At 44.4% G+C, this 23,694-nt stretch overlaps 1 protein-coding gene across 2 annotated transcripts; it reads right to left on the bottom strand.

Moving 5' to 3' along the window:
- Window positions 1-2,959: 2,959 nt before the first annotated feature.
- HTATIP2 (HIV-1 Tat interactive protein 2) lies at window positions 2,960-17,890 on the bottom strand. Of its 2 annotated transcripts, none has more exons than XM_040638896.1 (6): window positions 17,754-17,890; window positions 16,994-17,189; window positions 14,364-14,471; window positions 6,371-6,508; window positions 4,055-4,116; window positions 2,960-3,330 (listed from the first exon to the last, which is right to left on the bottom strand). In XM_040638896.1, the coding sequence occupies exons 2-6, from the start codon at window positions 17,186-17,188 to the stop codon at window positions 3,105-3,107; spliced, it is 729 nt and encodes a 242-aa protein (XP_040494830.1). In that variant the 5' UTR covers window position 17,189; window positions 17,754-17,890; the 3' UTR covers window positions 2,960-3,104. The 2 variants fall into 2 exon arrangements, with proteins under 2 accessions (XP_040494830.1, XP_008685126.2); XM_008686904.2 differs by lacking the exon at window positions 17,754-17,890 and adding an exon at window positions 17,534-17,683.
- Window positions 17,891-23,694: the final 5,804 nt, after the last annotated feature.

Raw genomic sequence — 23,694 nt, 5'->3', positions numbered from 1 at the left:
AGAGGGGACTGCAGGAGCCAGTGTGGGCGTACTAGAGCACGCGTAGGTGCCAAAGTCTTGCGGACTGTTTTATGGATTTTAGTTTTTAAAGTCCAGTGGTTAAGTGAGAGCATGGACTCCGATCCAACCTACTCAGTCTGAATCCTACTTCTGTCACTTTGTCACTCTGATCTTGAGCAAGATCAAGACCTCTTACCGCCTCCACTTCCTCACCTACAAAACGGGGATAATGACTGCGGTAGCCACAGAGCCACTGTAAGGATAAAATGACTTAATATGTAAAGTGCTTAGACATTAAGTGTTAACTTTATCCTGAACAATGGGAAGCAGCTGACCTCGGTTAAGCGAGGGAGTGATGCCCTTCGATACATTCAGAAAGTGACATTATGGCTGCTGGATGGGAAGAGCACAAACGTTCCGTGCTTCATGCCTTCCTAACATCTACTCAAACCACAGAATGCTTTGATAGGTGGGAGTGGGCTGCAGTAATTTCAGTAGGTAATTGATCAAGCTCCAGGCCCAGAGACTAGCACGTGTTTATCTGATTAAATTGACTACCTTGGCCTACCAGGCTGCACCTAATCCTGCCTGACTTCCGTATCAACCCACCCTTCACCCTGGGTCCCACCCTCCAGCCTTTGATTTAGAGCTAATCATTTTCACACCTCAAGGCTTTTGCTAAGAATGCTCTACAAATACAAACCACCATTTTTCAAGAAGTTTCCACTGTCATTCCAGCAGCCCCCCGGTTAGTTCCTTTCTTAGCATGTACCATTTGCTTTTCTTTCTTTTTTTTTGCTTCTACCCCCAACCCTTTGCCATGAGGGTAAGGGCCTTGTCTCTTTGCTTTCATTCTCTGGCACATATTAGACGGCCTAACTCATAGTAGGAACTCGGTAAATTTGCTGAATGCATATGATGCCTTATATTGCTAAACTCTTCTGAATGTACTCCTCTCTCTTATCTGTAAACTAAAGGACAGAATCTATCAAATATTGGTTTTGATTATTTGTCCTTATGTTGCCAGAACAGCTGCTGGCTCCTTTAGGTTATACTTAACTGTTCACTGATGTGTCCGCGCTGCCTGTGTGCCCAGGAGCACATAGGAAGCAATCAGTATGCTGAATTAATTCAAGGCCTTTTGTTACCTGGGACCGTCTACCTTTTTGCCTCCTCCTTCCAACATAAACTCCTCTCCAGCATGGGCCATCTTCTCCCTGTGTGTATAACATTTGCAGCGAAATCTGCTAAATTCCTTTGTAACACCCAGTCAACATTAACAGTAAAGGAAGAAACACACAATCTAGAAGGGTGACTGAGGCGCAGAATCTTGTCCCTTGAAGTTTGTGTCTCACCACGATGCTGGGCTTGGGAGGGAGTCACTTTCCTCTCTACTCCAAAGATGAACACAGACAGACCCTCCCCCTAACATCCCATTTCACTATTGAGGCCAGAATAGAAAGTTGAACATGACCTGACACAAGGTTTTGTGGGTAAGGAAATAAGAGAGAGAGAATAACTCAAAATTGGCCACTGGGAGTAGCTGCTTTTAGAGCCCACAGGCCTCAGGATGTCCTCAGGGGGTCCACTCACTTCATGCCTCACTCCTTGGAACCCATGTCTGTTACCACCCAAATGTGCGGGCTCTTCAGAGCCCAGCCCCAAAGGAACCCTGCGTGGCAGGAGGAATGTTCCATCGCCTTCCTAAAGTTCACATCCTAAGACCCGACCCCTTCCTAAAATATGTGTCTCTTCTGGGTGACTGACAATGGGAATGTCCAATCCCTTCTACAGATATACACCCCCAATTAAAGGGGATAGCCTTTATCCCCTGGTGTCCACTGAAGCTTGGAATGTACCTGGCATATTGTAGACCTTGTAAAAATGGACTGAATCATTCAAATCACTGTTTCCCTCAGCACAGAGGTTAAGACAGGTTCCACCACTATCCTTTGCTCCTGGGTGGAAATTAACACTGTATACTCCTCTTGACTTTGACCCTTCCTTCTGCATCTTTCTTTCCTTTTCCATAGCTTTTAAACTGTGGTACCATGACATATACTTCTACTGGCTATGTGAACATTTGTGGTTAATCACTACTAGGATCCTAGACCCTATAAAAGAAAACAAATATTTCAGTTTTATTCATCCATAGCATACACTCATCCAATCACCGTTAACTAGAACTTCCTGGAAATATAGATACCAGAGGCTTTTGCAGAGTGGTTAGAAATAATACAAGCTATGGGTCAGGCTGACTTGGGTTAGAATCCTGCCTTTGCCATTTCCTAGCTTCAGGTCTTCAGCTTTGGGCCCTTTAACCACAGTGAGCCTCAGCCTCCCCATCTAAGACAGGCTGATGATAGTAGCACCTGTAAGGATTGTAAGGGTTGTCGAGCGTTATACGACACATAGCATGTGTAAAGGCTGGTGCTTAGCCAGCACTGGATAAATACCAGCACTGTTATATCATCTCACCTGCCAAAACGCTGCGTCTAACCACTGATACTTGGACCTTTTCTAACAATCACCCAGGACTTGTCCATTTATCTGTCTTCCTACCTTTAATTCTCCCATGAATTCTACAAGTTGTTCTAGAATGACTTTTATTATACATTGTAAAGAAGTAGTAAGGCATGATGCCCGCTACACAAATTCAGCAGTCGGCAGCGGGTAACTCAAAGACACAAATGACAATTTTAAAACAGGAATCATCTGCATGATATGCAAGGTTTGTGCTGCTGCTCTGACTGCAGACAAGCCTTTCTTTCAAAGCAGGCCTCCCCACCAGCGGCACCAGAACCCCGAGGGGAGGCTTTAAAAAAACCTAACAGACTCCTGCACTGATACCCTGAAGAGTCTGCTTCAGAGGTTTGAGGTAGAGCCTACGAATCTCTATCTCTGAAAAGCTCGCTGGGTGATGTATGTATACGTCCCACGAGGCTCTGAACGGCCGGCACCGAACACAATAATTTTTTATTGGATCTTTGCAGCTGAGACAAGTGAAACCACAGTTAAAGCACACTGACTATTTTTAGACCCTGAATGTACCAATTAGGTGGTGGGTATTGAGCTTTACAATAGAAAGCATTCCTCCAGCGTGGTCATGGCGTGAGAGAGCCGTCGGCTTTCCCCAGGTCATGGATGGCCTTATTATCCAGCAGTTCCTTCTTCTTGCCGCTTGGGCTCACTGCGTTGTTCAGCATGGCCCTAACCACAGTCGTCACTGGCACAGAGTGCCCACTCGCCCAAGATTCTGGTAAGGAGCCAAAGAATTTCCTAACCAACCATTCCCCTGGGCGAGATTCTTGCCTATCACACAGTAGAACTCTAAAGGGAAAAAGAAAAGCAGAGGAAGAGATGGTTTACTGTGTTCGGACCATAGAGGGTGTTATGAACTGCACTGTGCCCACCCCACCAAATTCATGCTGAAGCTCTAACCCCCAGTGTGGTTGAATTTGAAAACAGTGCATTTACGGGGGTAATTCAGATTAAATTAGGTCATAAGGGTGGGACCTTGATCTGATAGGACTGGTATCCCTGCAGCAGAGGGAGAGAGATCAAATCCCTCTCCACATGCACACAGAGGAAAGATCATGTCAGGACACAGAGAGAAGGCCGTCTACAAACCAGGAAGAGAGGCCTCAGCAGACACTAACTCTGATGGCACCTTGACTTTAGACTTCAAGCCTCGAGGGTTGTGAGAAAATAAATTTCGGTTGCTTACGGCTTCTAGTCTGTGGTGTTATTCTGTTATGGCAGCCCGAAGGGATTAATACAATGGGTGAAAGGTTTCATTTGGCGAATGAAGAGGATTTTTTTTTTAAGGCAGCAAAAGCCACCCACCCAGGAAATTCCAGACTACTCTGAACCTGGCACCAACAAATGGTCTACCCTCTCCTTCAAAGCCAGAAGGATGCTTCGGAGAAGCAATCCACCTCTAGTCAGCTCCTTTCATATCTTAGGTATCTTCGTTGTCAGCCTCTTCAAGTGAAAAACTAACTTCTGGGGAATAAAGAACAGTAGTGTACTGTTAGGCAGTGTGAATACTTACCCAGGCCTAAACACAGAGTAACGATCAAACTGTAATTCTTCAACCCTAGCTTCCACTTCTCCCTGTTAATAAAAACCAAATTTTAGTATTTAAACAAGAAGAGCAATTTACTGTAATGCTTACGAGGGAATAACGTGGGGTTTTGAAGATAGTCTGCTTCTGCGGGTCTCAGTAATTGTAAATATCCTTATCTAGAATTTTAGACTCTGGGAAGTTAAGGAAGAGATGGTTTATCCTGACAGGCAGTAGAGAGTTAAAAAAAAGATGTCCTGACTGAGAGGATGGCTGCCTAGTCAGTGCGGCCTCTCACGTGACTGCTTTTAAAACAGATCCAGAGACTAAGTAAGGAACATGTTAGGAGTTCAACCATTGATGAATAACGTCCCCTTAGGCTAGAATTAATGTTGCAGGCTGACGAACAGCAACCTTTTTTGGTTTTCAGGTAGTTCCAGTGGCTCAGAAGACCCACAGATGCTCTGTATTACTATCTTCCTAAAAAATCCCATCAAATTTCAAGAGACAGTGAGATTACATCTATATGATGGCTTTAAATTAAATTTGTTAAACCATGAATTTTCCTGCCAGGTGTCTCTAAGAACAGAAATGCCAGAGGAGCTCAGGCCACAGAGATATCCGAAGGCCTTGTGAATTCAGTGGCACGCTCTCCTTTTTCTTGGCATGTTCATACTGTTCATTTGGCACCTTGCCTGATGCATCACATAATCTTGGGTAGCTTTTTAAAAAGCTTTTTAAAAATTAATGTTTTTTAGTATATTTACAGAGTCCTGTCACCTTCCTTACAATCTACACTTAGAATTGTTTCTTCACCCCCGACCAAAAACCCTATACCAATTAGCACTGACTCTCATCCCCTCCCCCCAAGCCCTAACCAACCATTAATCTTTCTATCTCTATAGATTTGCCTATTCTGGGTATTTCATACACATGGAATCAAAGTAGTTGTGGTCTTTTGGGACCAGCCTCTCTCTTTTAGCATAATGTTTTCAAGGTTTACCCACATTATAGCATGTATCATGCCTTTTTACAGTTGAATAATATTCTATTGCATGAATATACCAGATTTTATTCATCCATTCATTAGCTGATGGGTATTTGGGTTGTTTCCACTCTGGCTATTATGAATAATGTTGCCATGAACATTCATATACAAGTGTTTATGTGGACAAATCTCTTAGCTTTTACAAAGATATGTTTTGTCTCTATTAGCAGGGTGCATAGAAGAGTTAACATAGCAGGCTGAGACTCTATGATCTTAGAAAGGCCTGCCTGCAAGGCTGACCTTTGGCTTGTGTCGGGGAACTTGGATTTCAGGAGTGTCCCGGTCATTACCTAACTGATAGGGTAGTTTAGTGCCTAAACTTGTTGTACAAACCATGTGGCTTCTGCTGAACACTTGCTTTCCTTCTGGAAGTTTATAATTTTTTCCACGCTCAGGGTGCCAATGTGATTGACCCCATGAAAACTCTGAACTCCGGGGCTCGGGCAAATTTCTCTCATTTCCTCAATACTCAATGCTGAAGGCATTAAGCATGTGCGACCCTACTGAGAGAAGACTCTTGGAAGCTCGCACCCATTTCCTCTGGTCTTCACTCCATGTACTCTTTCCCTTTACTAACTTTGCTTCATAGCCTTTCATTGTAATAAATCATTGCTATGACTGTAACTATATGCTGCGTCTTGGAGAGACTATCAAATTACCAAACTTGGGGCCAGCCTTGGGGAATCCCCAAACATGCTGATTAGAGATACCTTGAGGGCAAGAGCCACCATACCCAATACTAAAATATCATCTACTCTGGGAAAGTTTAAGAATCACTGCCTCAAAGTCTCTTCTAATGCTAAGATTCTATGCTGATTTCATGATTACTAGATAATCAACAGGGGGAAAGACATTGGAAATTATCTTTCAAATCACTCCTGTTTACTAAATGTATCTGTGAAAAAAAAAAAAAAAACCCTGCCGCTATAGAAAATGCACAATGTGATGCATTTAATGCATTTCTGTATTATTAAGCATTTTACATTATTTAGGTGTTTTTTTTTTTTAAGATTTTATTTATTATTTATCAGACAGAGACAGCAAGAGGGGGAACACAAGCAGGGGGAGTGGGAGAGGGAGAAGCAGGCTCCCTGCACAGGGAGCCCAACGTGGGGCTCGATCCCAGAACCCTGGGATCATGACCTGAGCCAAAGGCAGATGCTTAATGACTGAGCCACCCAGGCGCACCTACATTATTTAGTATTGCCAATTAGCAGGTTCTCCAAAGTACAGGAAAGATAGAAATGTGCACAAACCTTAACTTGCAGATATAAAAAACTGCTCGACTTATCAGCTCCCTTAGAGGACAGCAAGTTAAAATGTTTGCACCCTCCAGCCTTTGCCAGCTCCGCAGACTTGAGGACATAATCCCGATCGACACGAACAAATCCTTCCTAAGGGGGAAAAGGATGGGAGTTATTTCCAAAACGCTGCGAGTTCATCTTAAAGATTACTACTCAGGTTGGGTGGCAGGCCAGGAGGCCTGCAGGGGGATGGAGATCTAAATAAAATGCATCCAAGCATGGGCCCTGGGAAAAGCTCCAAGTGTGATCCTCAGGACAGACCAGCTGCGGCAGCAAGGCCAGGGAAATAATAAGGACAGTGACATTGAGACACAGACACCACACAAATCTGCAAGGAACAAAAGGAACAATAAGACCAGGCTAAGAAACGGCTTGAAGTCACACATGTCTTTGTCTTTTAATAATTTCCGATTCTCAATTTTCTCTGTGTCAGCTCTAACGGGCAGGAGTCTCAGGGCATACCTGAGAACTCTATCCAGGCACTAGCAGAACAAAGCCTATTTAATTTCCAATTTTTGTGTATGTTTTACAACATACTTCATACACCAGTAAAGAGTGAATCCTCACATTTTTTTTTTTTCTGACAGGTATATAATCAAGAATGTTTGGGGACCCCTGGTCTAGACTCAGTCCAGTGAGGGTCGTGAGTGGTAGGGTCTTTCTTCTTGATTCATATCTCGGCATCAGTGTATACCCAGCACATGATAGGTACTCTAAAAATATTTGAATGAACAAAGAAAAGTCCAATGAAAGCAGAGAAAAGGCAAATCTAGTTAGAGAGAGAGAGAGAGAGAGAGAGAGAGGAGAACTAAGTGGCAATAAATAGGAGGAGGGGGGAGAATGGTGCAAACAATAGACTGTAAACTCATTTCTAGGGCCTAATGGAAGGACACATGCCTGTACCCAGACAAGGGAATGCCACGAAGCAACAGCTTCTGGGGACCACCACAGATGCTGGCATCCTCAAACCCCAGAGCGCTGGAGAGGAGTCTAAAGCCTAGTGAGCTGAACTTCAGAAATACCCGCAACTACATAATGAAGTTTTCTGTAATTTCAAATCTGAATTTCCTACGATTCCAAATCTGAAGACTACATTACCACCCCAATGATTTTTTTAAATTAAAAATTTGCCCTAGAGTACTTATTGATCCTAGATGTTTTCTTTCTTAAAGAGAGGTGTGTCTCGCACCTCAGGAAACATCACATCCAACCCCTGCATTAGGGAGATGTGAGAACAAGAGCCAGTGAGCTGGTGAACTTCTGGCTCAGAAGAGAAAGCTGAGAGTGGAATGCATACTCCTGCCTCTGAGCCGTGCTCCTCATCGTACCCATCTTCCTTCTCACCTCACGCTGCCTCCAGCTAATGAAAAGGACTCATTCGTAACTGGGGTGGCCCCACAAAGATGTCCATGTGCTGATCCCCATACCTGTGAATATGTTACGTTACACAGCAAAGGGTTATCAGACTGCAGGTGGAATTTAGGTTGCTAATCAGCTGACCTTAAAATACGATTATTCTGTATTATCCACCTGGGCCCAATGTAATCATAAGAGTCCCTAAAGGTGGAAAAGGGAAGCCGAAGAGGAGGGATGGGCTACGTGGTATGAGGAGTACTCAGTCGCCGGTCCCTGGCCCCGAAGATGGAGGGAGCGGACCACGCACCAAGGAGCGCAGGCAGCCTCTGGAAGCCAGAAAACGCAAACAAATGGATTCCCCCCCAGAGCCTCCGGAACACAGCCCTGTCCACACCTTGATTTTATCTCAGCGAAATCCATGCTGGATTTCTAACTTACAGAACTGTAAGATGATACATTTATGTTGTTTTAAGCCACTAGATTTGAGGCAATTTGTTACAGCAGCAATAGGAAACTAATACAACAGGCCCAACCTTTTTCAGATTTTATGGAAGTCGATCATAAAAGAAGAGTAAACATATTGTAAGCATAGAGCTTGGTGCCTTTTCATCAGCCGAACACCCTCTGCAACCCACCCCCAGATCAAGAACTAGAACGTCACCCTTACCCCGAAAGCCTCTCCCGTCCTCCTGTCAGTGGTGATAGCGCATTTTAACCACACCCACTACCTGCAGGGCAGGGTTAGGTTTCTGTCTTTCTTGACGTAACATAAACGTCACTGGTCACCCACACATCACCACCGTCTCCTTCCGTGTTGTACAACTGCATGTTCGATCCTCACAACGGGCTCGCCTACACACTGATTCCAACTCACGATGCTGCTCTTTCACGCCTGGTGAAGCAAACTGAGTTTACTACTCTGGTCCTCCGCAGAGAGGGACGTGAGTCTCCTCAGAGCCTTCTCCGAATGGAGATTTTACGTGCGCTGAAGGAATCCCCAAACTCTGATTTCGAGGACAGGTTGGTTATGCACGGTGAAATCACAGCATTGACTAGTGAAATAAATTCCTCTTCGTTGTTGCTGCTGTCTTAGCGCGACTTCTTGGAAGCGTTATCACAGTTGCCTCTGTTAAAATGCTTTTTTTCTTTCATCGGTTTCTTGAGAAATAAAGGAAAGATTCAGCCAATCACAAGTCCCTGGACCGACGCTGTCTCTCTCGCTTAATCCAGGGCCAGTAAAGGGATAATTTGATTAAACTGAGACCCTAATTTATTTGGCTTTAGTGCTGGATCAACCTCTCCTTAATAGAGTCCTGCCATCTCCAATTGTCTGATGAAAATGAGAGTGACATAAATGCCATGGGACTTTTTCAATCTGATTAGTCAGCTAAAGCACATCAATACCACCCTAGCCATCAGACTCTGGCGTCCTTCCTTTCACGGGCTTGGCTAACAACTGACAACCGCTCCATGAAGGACGAGCACCCACGCCGCTGCGGAGACCCCCACGCTTAGCCCGTCATCCCCACTCAATGGGCCCTGTTGACAAGGTGCCCGTACCTTTCTCCACTGCTGTTCTCTGGACAAAGCTAAATATTGTTTTATTAGCAATCAATGGCTGTTAATCCAAAATGATTTCACAAATCCTCTGAGCCCCCAAGCTGATTATAAATACCCATTTTTCCAAGCCCACAATTTTTGAATTTCACTTCCCCCACCCCGATGCATGGCCTTTTAGCTGGTGAATGAAACTCAAAAGCAAAGGGGTCAACGGCTTCCAAGGACTTAGAAACTGAACTTAAACATGGATGCTGGTGACAGACTTGGAGACACCAACACACGCTAATTTTCTCTGCAGTAGGGAAGATTCCATTTAGAGATAGAAAGAAGCTATCTTTAAAATCTTATTAACATCCTTTCTTGTTCTCTAATGGTGCAAATAAAAAAAAAGCAATAGAAGAAACAAGCTAAAACAAGCTACTTCACATCCCAGAAACACAGTTTCCATGTGTTTTCCCAGAAAAACCATATTTAGTTTCCCCAACCATATGGCAGGAGAAAAGACATCTCTTCTGAGAGCATTACGTCCATTCTGTTACAGTGTCTTTATGATTCTATAGTCAGTGTGTCTTACTTTAAGCTAGGCAGAGTTCCTTCTAGAAAAAGGAACTGATCAAGTAAGTTCCCACTATAAATTTCCTTTCCCAGCACCCGCTCAAAAGAATATACACAATGTAATGAGACTCAGCAGAGATACCCTCACAGGCTCCACAAACACCTAAGGAGACAAATTCTCCAACGACTCTTTAAATCTTATTAAAATCCAAAGCTACTAAGTATTTCTTCTAATCTCCTTTACACAATCCTGATAACTAGGAACACGCTGGCTTAAGAACTTTTCTCTACAAGGTATTTCAGCACAGACAGGCATGACAAGAGAGCACGCCGCAATGACTCAATGTCCGGGGCATCCTTCTCCAAGGAGGGAGGACCTGTCGTTCTGTAAAGGGGGTGCACTTAGCCATACTCCTGCTTCAGATTCTTTCTCCTTTATTCCCATTTCAATGCAGCCCAATAAATTAGCCTAGAAGACAGAGATGCTGACAAACCACAAATAATATAATCTGAGACCCCGTTTGCTTGTGTTTCTGGAGGCCATCTCTATATTTGATATACAGTGGTGGAACCAAGATCTTGGTTAGAGAAAAAGCTCTGGATAGAAAAAGAAAATCAAACAGATAACTGAGATTCCTGAGTCCATCTCTACGTTCTCACAAAATATTTCCATTTGGGGCCTTCTTTTCTCTGGATGATGGAAGTCAAAGAATTCTGCAGGCTAAAGGGGTCTCAGTGGTCACCTCCTTTCTCAGTACCAATGAGGAGGCACCGGCCCCCGGGAGCAACCCAGCACACCCCAGGACCCACAGCTATTTGGTATCCAAATAGAGCCTCAAGCCACCGAGGGCCCTTTGACTTCACAAGCCCCTTCCAGATGTCGAATCAAACGGTACACATTACAACAGGAGGCAGCAAGCTCTTCCTATAAAGGACGAGACAGCAAACACTTTCAGATTTGCAAGCTTCTGCTACAGCGACACAGCTCTACCATCGAGGAAAACAGCAGCCACCAGTAATACATAAAGTAACGAGAACAGCTGTGTCCTAGCAAAACTTCATTTACGGATACTGAAATTTGAATTGCTTATATTTTCACACGTCATGATACATTATTCCCCTTTTGACATTTTTTAGCTATTTAAAAATATAAAAACATTCTTAGCTCAATGGGCTATCCAAAAACAGGTAGGCTGTATGTGGCCCACGGTCTCTGGTCCGCAAACCCCAGGATTAGAAGAATGTATCGTTAGAATCAGACGCCAGGAGATTCTAACGATGCCTAATAAATGTTACAACGGCTGCTTTAATCACATTACCGGCATTGTCCATTCAACAGAATCCAAGAACCTGGACCGTGAGGAAGCCAATGGAGAGGCGAAACCATATTACTCCACCTCAAACTCACTAACCACATCCTTCTCTGAATATGAATAAGTGCTCTTCTCAGTGACATCTGTGAGTTTCTGCTCTACACCCCAGGTCAATGTTGATGTGGTTTTCAAAGGGTACTGCAACCTTCACTAGCAGACAAGTTACTTCTTCAAGACTGGTGAAGGCCATCTGGGACTCCAGTACCTAGAAAAGCAGCAGGAGAGGAAGACCAACACATCTTACTGCCTTGCAAAAGCAGGTCCAACCAGAGGAGGGTTGGCTGCGTCTGAATCCCCCAAGATGCTAAAAATAGTTGCCAGGCTTCCAGCCTTAGAGATTCTGACCCAGTAGATCTGGACTGGGGCCAAGTAAGGAAGCTTCTGCACTGACTGGACAATGGGGGCCTGTGAGTGTGAAAGAGGACATCAGCATCTAACATGACTACACGAAATGGTTTTCCAAACAGCTAAAAAAGTGAACAGACCTATCTCTACACCAGTTTCAGGGGAAATCTGAGTAGACTGAATTTTATGGGTTGTAATGTTTTCCCCAAAACTCATATGTTGAAGTCGTGACCTCTAGTACCTCAGAATGTGACCTTATTTGGAAACGGGGTCATTGCTGATGTTATTAAGTTAAGGTAAGGGCAAACTGAGGAGGGTGGGTCTTAATCTACTTGGACTAGTGCTGTGGTAAAAAGGAGAAATTTGGACTTAGCCACACGCACTCAGGAAAAACGCCAAATGAAGAGACACAGAGAAAAGGCGGTCATCTATGAGTCAAGGAGAGAAGCCTGGAAGTTCCTTCCCTCACAGCCCTCAGGGGAACCAAATCTACCAGCACCTTGATCTCAGACTTCTAGTCCCCAGAGCTGTGAGACACTAAATTTCTGTTGTTTAAGCCACCCTGGGTATGGTGCTTTGTTACAAGAGCCTCAGAAAATTCACACACGGAAGATCACAGGGAAATAAGATGGCTAGTCAGAGGGCATCAATAATGAGACAGAAGCCCTGAATTTCTCGAAGTTTCTCTATCGGAAAGTCCTATCGCTAAGGAAAAATGTGGACTGTTCCAGTTACAGAACAGCTACAGAATGACACCAGGCTTGCACCAGCTTCTCTGACGAGCTCTATTTCTGTAGAAAGGGCTGCTGACCCAGAACACCAGGTAGGGTGAGCTTGGAAACCCACAATCCCCCATCATACAATTGCTATTACCTAGCCACCTGTGAACTGTCACCTCTTTTAAACTGCCTAAAGTTACCACAACCTTCAACCAATCTAAATTAGTATTGAATTTTTTTTAAAAAAGACTTTCCAGTGGAAATGTCAGCTTACTTTCTATCATTATCCTCTTGAACCATTTAAACCCCAACTCATTTCTGAGATTATATTTGGCTTACTACTTTTTTTCTCTTGCTTACCCATTAATACTTTTATCTTTTCAAACTGATTTTGGAGAATAAAAGGTATTGAGTAGCCTGAGGGGTGGGGAACCAACTCCACTTAAAAAAATATTCTGGATGGGGAAGACATCCAATTCCTCTGATTAAAATTGCTTTACAGGATTTGGAGGCAACAAAGCAATTTAGACTTTTCCTTGCAGCACCCTATAATGGGATTTGCCTCATGTCATGAAAATCAACTGCTCTATGCCTAATGCAGTGGTTTTCATTTTGCTGAGTCACCGCCAAAATCAGGTTGGCACTTGAGACAGTTGAACCCGCAGTGTACTAGAACAAAAGTTTTCCAATGCTTCTTAGAGGGCACACTGCTTGTGACTGTCCCTGGGACAGAAATGACTGTACTAGCTGCTGAGCAGGAATATGACCCTTTCTAGGAGACACAATGTGCCAATTCCAGGGAGAGTCAAACTTCTCTATAATCCATACTTCCTAGCACAGAGCTCAAAACCCAGCTGGGTTCCAAAGTGGACATAACAGAACTGCCGAAGATTTGGAAATACATCCATACTAAAAGCATAAATAGAATTATTCTCTGGATCACCAACAGGGCCAGAGAAATACATCTGAGCTGAACTCCTTAGTTGGTATAAACCAGTAGTTCTTAACCATGTGCCCTCCTAATGATTCTGATACACAGGCCTGTTTATAAATCTATGATAAGGCCCCATGGCAGCATTGTGGTCCTGCATATTTAATAGACACATTTAGGGATGCCTAGGTAGCTCAGCTGGTTTAGTGTCCAACCTTGATTTCGGCTCAGGTCATGATCTCAGGGTTGTGAGATCGAGGCCCACTTCGGGCTCCTCACTGGGCGTGGAGCCTGCTTGGGATTCTCTCCCTCTCCCTCCACCCCTCCCATCTCCCTCTGCCCACTTTCACTCTTGCACTCTCCCTCTAAAAAAAATACTAAATAAATAAACACATTTAGCTCCAACAATCCTCTGCCAGAGGAATAAACTATAGTCAAGGTATGAATTAAGACAGTGTTACCACTTGCCGAGGATCTACATAGTAAGCAGTGACTTTTAACTAGATAGGACTTCTGGACGGAGGCTGATGCGATTTGGAATACCATTAAAAAGAAAATAAAATGTGGATCAGAACAGTCTGCGTCAGGGCTGAATCACCACTGGGGTTGAATCACCACTGAAGGCTGAGTCATCACTAGAGGCTAGCTGAATCGTGCCTCTGTTCTGATGTTCTATATCATAAGTTTAAAACTTGGCATGAAAATAGGTTGCAAATCATTCATGTGAGAACGCTTTGAGCTTAAAACATTTATAAGAAAAAAAAAAAGCTTATTGCTAACAGCATGAGCCAATTACTTTTACTCAGACATAATGGTTTGCCTTAGTCAGAGGACGGCGTGACAGCAATATCTGCAAGAGGCAAGACCATGTAAATATTTATGATGTCACCAGCACGAAGGCCTGAACTCCAGGACTGTTCTGAAGGAAAGATGAATTTATCCGTACTATTCAAAGAATAGCAAAGGCTGCGGCAGCACACGAAATTATAAATGATAACAGCTCATTACATGCAAGCACTATGGGATGTAAAGAAAAAGAGTCAGCAAGAAAGGAACCGTTGACATTACCAGCCAGTGAAAGGGAAAGAGATCTAGGTCTTCCTTACCGCCCCGGCCTTCTTTCTGGTGGTACCCAGGCAACAAAATCCAACGTCATGACCTTGAAAGGCAGAAGCGTAGTCATCCAACTTTTCAAAGTCCACCACTTCTTGATTCTAGACAACAAGGACACAGTTGCATATAACTTGATGTTATTAAAAGAGAGAGACAGGAAAGTACCCCTCTAAATTTAAAGGGTACAGAACATTACTAAAGAGGCTACTCACTTATCATCAAGTTTTGCAAGCTCTTTGCCCTGGCATGTCTTCTGCCATTCTCCTTCTTTTTTTTTTTTTTTTTTTAAGATTTTATTTATTTATTTGACAGAGATAGAGACAGCCAGCAAGAGAGGGAACACAAGCAGGGGGAGTGGGAGAGGAAGAAGCAGGCTCATAGCGGAGGAGCCTGATGTGGGGCTTGATCCCATAACGGCGGGATCATGCCCTGAGCCGAAGGCAGATGCTTAACCACTGTGCCACCCAGGTGCCCCTGCCATTCTCCTTCTATCTTTTCCATGTTAGTCTATTTAGTAGGGCAGATTCTTAGGGCATGGGAATCGCGATTCCACACGGTGCTTATTTTATTTAGTAAGAAACCTCTGATAGAGCTAGAGCGGCACTGGCAGAGGGGCAGAAAACTGGGGCGTTAGATCTTAGGCACGGATACACTTAATAATTTACACAATATTAATAAGGTACTGGGTAGTTTTTAAGACCTATGACCAAGTGACTGTTACTATTTACCAAATGGATACTTTGCTGGGAGACAAACCAAGTTTAATAAGATAAATAGAAATTAAATTAAGCAGAATGCATAATCATATTACAAAATTTTTTTGCAAGCTCATTTTTCCCCACTAAAAAGCAATTAATCTGAATTCAAAATCAACAATGCTCTTATATGTCCACAGTACACATAACTGGACTATAAGTGATTCAGATCTCTAAAGTCAAGTTCAATTATAATTTTCTCTCTGGAAAAATAAAAGACCTGTCTATATTACCAGGAAGGAGACCAATGTCAGGGCAAGGAATGGCGATTGGAATCTCAAAGACCTAGATTCAACTCTTGAGCCTGCTACTTACTAAGCATGTAATTTTGGCCAAGTTATTTGGTCAAGTCATATGCCTCAGTTTTTCCAGCAATAAAATGGAAATGATAATCTCTCCCTCAGTCCAATTCATGAACCACCTGTGTTAGAATCAGCCAGTGAGTGCTTGATAAAAAAAGGCATATTCCTAGGTGTCGCACCAATACTTCTGAAGCAGAAAGTACACTTTTAATAAGCATCATCCGTAATTCTCATGCTCACTCAAATTTAAGAACCTCCATGTAGGGATGCCTGGGTGGCTCAGTCAGTTAAGGGTTCGTCTCTTGGTTATGGCTGAGGTCATGATCTCAGGATTGTGAGATCAAGCCCAATCCAGCAGAGAGTCTGATTCTCCCTCTCCTTCTGCCCCTCCTCCTGCTCATGCACTCTCTCTCTCTCAAATAAATAAATAAATCTTAAAAAAAAAAAACAAAAAACCTCCATGTAACCTCATAAGTTTGTTGTGAAACTTAAAAAAGACAGATTGAGAAGTTCCCATCATCCGGGAGTTCAAATAAAATGTAGTTTTCCTTCCTTACCATTAGCTCTTTCAAAAGGATTTCTCTGGCACTGTGCGCATGCTGAAGAAAAATATGTTCCCATTAAGTGCATAACCAAAAGACGTGCCAACAATACTCAATTATCAAAGCACAGGACTCAATTTCAGTTTCTAATTACTGGAGGTATTTGACACACTCCATGAAGCCAGACGGTGAAGACCACATATTAACTAAGTCTGAGCAAAGATGTCCGTTTTAAACAGAAAAGTCCTGATGGACATTACATGTAAAATGACCTGACCATGGACCTACAGGGGTTAAGAACATTTATTTGTGAGACCACTTGTGATTTGTAATGTTCCACCGGTGAAGCCTGTGGGACCAACTTCTATAGCTGTGGGGTCTCAGGATTACATTATAGTTTCATTTACTGCTTTTCACAACTCCCTTTACATGGGGAAAGGAATCTCCTCAAAGCTCAGACTTCAACTACTTAGGGGAAGTCTGGCATATCATTTGGTTAACCATGGAAGTGTAAGTGACGATGAAGAGGATATCCCACTTACAAGGCTGCAGCCCTGGGAAGTTAGGCAGGGCAATTCTTGTAAGGGAAGAACCTCACCTTTATTGCCATAGACCTTGCCTGCAATTCACTGACATTAATATTGAGTGGACGGGTAAATAAAACAAGCAAAGTGGTTGAGAAAATGGCCCCGGGTTACAGCCTGTCTCTAGAACCCAGCTTCAATGGCCCTGAAAACGTGCTCTTCCCCGTCTTTGGAACCCTCATTACAAGCCAGGCCGGCCTTATGGGGTCTACATTGAGAGAAGGGCTTTGCCCAAGGTCACAAAGTGAGTGGGGAGGCCAACCTGGGCCTGTAACCAGGATTCCAGCTTCCAGTGGGCTCTCACAGACCATTCTCGGCCACACTATGATCACCTCTCCTCCACCACCGGCCGGGCAATGTTCAGCCTTTAGGCATGGAAAATACGTTCACCCCAAAGAATCACTGCAAGTCCATTTTTGAGTCCCAGCTCAAATACCCACCACATTTTTATAAGCTTCCTCATCGAAGGTGAGCTTTCTCCGGCCAATGAGCGTGACTTTGGAAAACAGGCTCTGTTCCAACATTTCTTTTAAGAGCGCTCTGCCGGTTTCCCCGCTGGCGCCCAGAATAAAGACGGATTTATTCTGCATCCTGAAGTCTTCCCGAAGCTTTGGCAGCGCCTCAGTCTCGGCCATGCTACAGAAATAACACCGACAGTTGCTGGTCTTGGGATGTTTAAGGGATGGCCCTTGCTTATCCTAGGGAACAATGGTGGCTTATTTGCTCTGGAAAAGGGTATTGTTATTCTCCGCAGTCTGGGCCCAGGGGAAAGTGCTGAATCACCTGCAGGGCGTGGCACCCTGGCCATCCCTGCACCTGAGCCAATCTACAGCTCCGAAGGGGCCGTAGCAGCAGAATGTGCCCAGGTGCCATAGCACCCAAAGGCCTCGTTCCCAGACGGTACTCCCGGTTCCAACCCCTCCTTCCTCCGACCACTGGGGTGCGAGGGCCCAGCTCGGTCCCCTGCGCAGAGGGGTTACCTGGAGCCAGCCCCCAGCCCCGCGTCCTCACGCCGCAGCAGGAGCAGGGCGGCGGCCAGTGCCACCGCCGCCGCCACCACCGCCGCCACCGCGCTCACCGCCGCGGGCCCGGCTGTCCGGGCATCACCCCTTCCCCGCGGTTCCTCGTCCCCTCGCCCCATTCGGCGGGTGCCCCTCCCAGGTGCGCCCGGGGGTCGCAGACTGCTGAGCCCCCGCCTACCCGATTACGTCTTCCGGTGACTTCGCGGCGCCGCTGCCTCGCTCCGCCCAGCGGGGGCGGGGCCTGGAGGACGGCGGGGGACGGGCGGGTGCCTGGGCTCCCGGCCGGGCCGGCCGCGAACACGTGCGCAGCGCCAGGCGGTGTCGCAAGCTTGGAGACCGCTCCCTAAACGTCATCAATCGCGAGCACTCTCTTTCCGCACTTCGTGTCACCACCTAGGCTAAGCTCGCCCTTATCCGTGGCCTCAGCCAATAGACTGGATCTTCGCTGGTCTCTTTCTAAAACGTGTTATTTCAGTTGTGTATTGGACCACAGTTGTGTATTCACCACGTCAAAACCTTAAACTTTTCCCACCCAACCACCCCAATCAGAAATGAAACAAACCAGCTCCTTGCCTCTCTTGGGTCTCAGTGTGCCTGTGCATTCTCACACTCTTCACCCCTCCCACCTCTCTCAAGTCAGAAATTTGGGCTGTCCCCTTTGATTCCTTTTTCCTGGCTATCCCTCAGCCCAGTTTAATCACCAAGTCCTGTCCCATCTGCCTTTCAGATACTTCTCTTGTATAAGTCTTGCTCTCACCAGAGCTCACCAGCGTATCTGGTTTCCCTGCCCACATCCCCGGTGGTGAGCCAGGGTGACTCTCACACGTGATTCTGTGGTCCACTCTCCCAAGCCACATCAGTGGTGTTTAGCACATAGCAATCTACACTGGACATGCCCTGGACCTTGGAAGTCCTGGACAGGGAGTTAGAATCACAAGTAGGAATCTGAACAACAGAGATAGATTGTGTTGTAAACATTGGTTATTTGGGGCTGCTCAGCATTCAAATTCTATCCCTGTTTTTGGGGATTCCAAAATAAGTGGGAGGCAGGACCCCCACCTCCCACTCTAGAAGCCAAGTAAAAGCTTTGTTCCCTCACCCAACTCCTTGGGAATTGTTTTATGTAGGTGAGACCTGGGCTCAGCTCAACAGACACCGCCATCCAGGTTGTTCGCTTTGGGGGGAGTAATAAATGTATGCAGTGGAAGCCTGAGATAGGGTTTGGTTGGGTGGGGCAAAGGCATAGGATAGGACAAGGGCATCCTCTGATCCGTCAGCCAACTGATGATGTGATCATTTGTGTTTGCCTCCTCAATTCTTGCCTGTTTTCAGAGCCTGTTCTTTATAGTTTCTGTTATTCTTCCAAAAATTTCGTTTCCTGTTGAAATTACGCAGAGCTACCTTGTCTTACTTGCAATAAAAAACTTGAATGATACAGAGCAGAGTGATTCGTTCCGCACTGGCCTGTCACGGTGCTTAGACCCTTCCCCTTGAGTCCCTACAGCTTTCCTACTAAAATGCAACTTAAAATCTTGTCAGCTAGCGCTGTCTCAAGAATTCATTCATTAAATCTGTTGCAGAGATTATTAACTTTCCTCTAGTGTCCATTCTTCCCTTTTTTTAGTTGTGGCATAATTGCTATATGATAAAACGCACCCGTCCTAACAGTTCAGTTCCATGATTTTAGACAATCGTGTATACACCTAGGTAACCCACCGAAACAAGATATAGAACATTTCTGTCATCCTGGAATCATACCTTCATTCCTCTTTCTAGGCAATCCCTCCCCATCCCAGAAGCAAACATTTTCTAATCTCTATTAATACAGATTAGTTTTGTCTGTTACAGAACTTCATTAAATAAAATCATACAGTATATACTCTTTGGTGCCTCAAGTTTTTTCTGCTCAACATAATGCTTTTAAGACTCATCCCTATTATTTGTAGGGCTGCATTGTGACCTCATGGATCCCTTTCTTAATAAAAAATAAAGTTAAAAATTTATATAACTACATTAGTATAAAAACAAATATGTCTGTATTAACATATTAATAAAATGTTTTAGTCAGCCTAAAAGTTCATTTTTTTCTCCTGATTTTGAAGAAATAAGAACATTCTCATGGGCCTGGGCACTGTGCCTGCTGTGCCAAATGGGTAAGCCAGCCCTGGTTATTTCATGTGTCAGTACTTTGTTCCTTTGTATTGCTGAGTGACATTCTGTTGTTTGACTATCCCACAACATGTTGCACCATTCTCCTGTTGATGGACACTTGGTTTGTTTCCTGGTTTGGGCTATTACGAATAAGGCTCCTATGAACATTCTTGTACCAGTCTTTCTGTGAACATATGTTTTCATTACTCTTAGGTAAATACCTAGGAGAGGAATGACCAAAGAGTTTGCTCAGGTGAACATACCATTTTATTCTCCTACCCACTTGGTATCATCGATCTTTTTAATTTTAGTCTTTTAGTGAATGTTATATAATCAAATGGCTCCTCATCTTTCTTTTAGCAATAGAGTCCTAAGTTATATCCGACCACATGGCTGTCCATTTAGATTCTGTATTTCCCAGGATCACTTGGAAGTCAAAGTGACCATGTGACAATGTTTTAGCCAATGAGCTGCAAGCAGAGATAATATGTGCCTGTTTGAATCATATTTTGTTTATTTTTGCATTTTTTAAATATTTATTTATTTGAAAGAGAGAGAGAGCATGAGCATGGGGAAGGCCAGGAGAGGGAGAGAAAGAATCCTCAAGCAGACTCCCCGCTGAACAAAGAACAAGTCCCGGGGCTCGATCCCATGACCCCGAGATCATGACCTGAGCCAAAATCAAGAGTTGGATGCTTAACTGACTGAGCCACCCAGGGTCCCCTTGAATCACATTTTAATAAGGAAGTTACCTGCTTTCCCTTCACCTTCCCTTTCCTCCTATCATTAGGCCAGAATGTGAATGTGGTACATTCCGAGCCAGTGAGCCAGGGAGCCAGCCCTGACTATGGGAAGAACAATACCCTGGAAGATAGAGCAAGAAGTTAGAACCTGAGTCCCTGGATGACTTCCTAGAACAGAGACACTCACCCACGCTGGACGGACTGCCCTCCTGTGGGCAGTGGGAGAGAAGTAAACTTCTGTCAGGTTGGAGCCACCTTAATTTTGTTTCCACGGCTTAGCCAGCAGTTGCCTAATACAAAATCCATTTAGTCAATCTTGCCAATGGGTACTTACTGATTTTTTTAATGTGAGGTAAATACTGTGCTCGGCACTATAGATTTTTCCAAGATGAATCAGATACCAGATACATTTACTCTCACCTGAGAAGGCAAGTCATGAATACTTGAGGAGCTAAATAAAAGTACGTGTTAATATTATCAAGCATCCCCAAAACCTTCAGAGGGTTTTGCACATGCTAAATGCCAAGTGAGTATACAGACAAGAGATGGAAACTCTGAGAAAGACAAGCCCATGACTTTTCTTCTCTGACAGTTGGCAAGCATCAAGGCCTTGAGGTAATGTGACAGGTCCTAGGCCACAAAAGTCCATGGCAAATGGGAAGAGAAAAGCATAAGGGAAGGAAAGATCCTGGGTGAGAAGACCTACCTGCCAAGTTCAGGTTTGACTTCACCTTTACTTAAATGAAGTTTGTTCATTTATCTTGGCCTCCATTTTGTTGTCTGTAAAATGAGAAGTGTTTTATTATGTTCATTTTGCTCCAAGAAGCAGAGACTCGCCCATGCTAACTTGAGTAAAGATGGTGAATATTGTTAGGATACACGTATTGTGTAAGGGAGACAGAATCTCCGAGAAACCTGAAAATAGGATGTGCTGTAGGATCGGGCCTCAGGGAGACAGAACTGGAAGGTAGTTCTGTGTTTAGGTCAAATGGAGATTCTTTAAGATCGGAGATCCGTGCATCTTCACTTTTCAACTATATTTTTAGTTACACTTTAATTAAGACTCTTTCTGTTTGAAGCAATTGAAACATCAACTCAAACTGGAGCAAAAAAGAAATGAAGTTCTTCTTGTTTTTAGCTGCTTGCCCTCTATTTGTCGTATTATTCAGGTTCTCTAGCATTTTGGAGTGTATCCTGTCAGTGATCTATGTTGAGGGAATGTGGTAGGCGGGAGTGTGGCTGGTTTTGAGGGGTCAAAAATCAAGATGGCTGAAATGGAGGGATGAAAGCATGGGGCAGGGGAGGCGGAGAGGACACTGGAGAGGCAGAGGGGGTCTAGACTGCACAGGACCTCCTAGGATAAATTATCATTGTAATTATTTTTTTAATATACTAAACTTGATTTCTTTCCATTGTACTTTCGATGGTTTTCTTCAATTTAAGATAGTGGCATATTACTTTAATTACTATTAGTACATTTATTAATACTTATTACTATCAATACATTTCATATAGTATGTAAGAATGAGGAAATTTTAAAAGTTTATTAAACATGGTTTAAAATATTAAGAACAAGGGAGTATATAGTACATGCGGGATATGACAAATTCAGGAAGATAGTATTTAAATGAGTAACATTTGGAAAACACTGGTGTGCTGGGCAGTTTTCATTTGTCCCTTCAGATCTACTTTTCACCCCTGCATCCTTTTCTGTGACCCCAGACATGACCTCTAAGGCATGCATCATCTGGTCTCCCTTGGCCTCTGGCTTCTGGTGGAATTTCACCAGTGGGAAGCACAGGCAGGAGAGAGAAAGGGGAAGAAGTGTGAAATTAGGGTCTTTATCCTCCCAAATCTCTTCTTAAGCGCTGCTGTGTGTTGACCCTCTGCTAGAGGGCACAATTCCTGCCTGCCCACCCTCCCTTGCAGTTATAGGTACTGTCTCAGGTTTTGGTAACCACCTCCTGACATCACCCATTCAGACCCAAGTGTGGCAAAACCTCCCTGCTGGGGCTAGCACTGGGACATAGTACCATCCCTCGTTTGGTTTTTCTTGACCTTGTCCACACCCTTTTGAATCTTCTCTTATTAAATGCTCCTCAGTCATTCCATCTGAACACACTATCATTTACAGCCAAAACTCTGCCCAACGTACCAGTTATGGTGGAAATCCTGAACTTTGAAGTCAGGCAGAAGTAGACCTGAATCCTGGCCAGCCTCTTAATGGCTGTGTGGCCTTGGTCAAGTCCAAGTGGGCAAGCACAGTATCCATCAACCCAATAACAGTCCACCCTATGAGGTCAGCCACTATATCTTATCACCATAACCCCAGCTCTTAGGGCAGTCTTTAGCACTTAGCAGGTGCTCAAGAAAATTTTTGGTGTACATGGATTTTGCTATACCTTATATAGGAGACCTAGGAGAGAAAGAGGTCGACTTGTCAAATATCCTTACTTTACAGATGATGACCAAGGATGAGGCATGACTTGTGCAAGCAGTAAGCCTCAGGTGTGCTCTTTAATAGTGACAACACGGGGAAGGGTAAAAAGAGGAGAAAATATGACAAGGAACTCATGGACAAAGGTGCCCTGCCCATACCACCCCATGTCTTTGCAGAGCTCATCTCCTTCCCCACATCACACCATCTCAAAAGACAGCTCCCTTCTAAGGGAGAATTCTGTTGGGATAGCATGTCTGCTTTCCAGTAAAGAGGAAGCAACATAGGGGAAAGCACATTAAGGAGCTCAGGGTCCCCTACAGAAGACCATGAAAGGGGCACTGCGCCTGGAGCAGAGGGTTTATTCGAGACATCGGGCTGGGTGAGTGGGGAAGCCACAGATGTCTCGAGTCCTAAAAGTCAAGAAGAAGCGAAGAGACGGTGCACTAGTGTTCTAGGGCTGCCTTAACAAATGACCACAAAGTGGGCAGCTTGCAACAACTGAAATGTATTCTCCCCCAAATCTGGAGGCCAGAAGTCTGCAGGTGAGGTGGCAACAGGGCCATGTTTCCTCTGGAGGACGCAGGGGAGAACCGTTCCTGCTTCCTCCAGTTGCCGGAGGCTCCAGGCATTCGGTGGCTATGGCTACGGTATTCTCTCTGCCTCTGTCTGTACATGGCCTTCTCCTCTTTGTGTCTGTGTCTTCTCTGTCTTACAAGGATACTTGTCCCTGGATTTACGGCCTGCCCAGATAATCCAAGACGATCTCATCTAGAGATCTTTAACTT

This window comes from Ursus maritimus, unplaced genomic scaffold (assembly GCF_017311325.1).
Source record: "Ursus maritimus isolate PB19 unplaced genomic scaffold, ASM1731132v1 scaffold_23, whole genome shotgun sequence".
Classification (NCBI taxonomy): Eukaryota; Metazoa; Chordata; class Mammalia; order Carnivora; family Ursidae; genus Ursus; species Ursus maritimus.
This window is presented reverse-complemented; position numbering and strand designations above follow the sequence as displayed.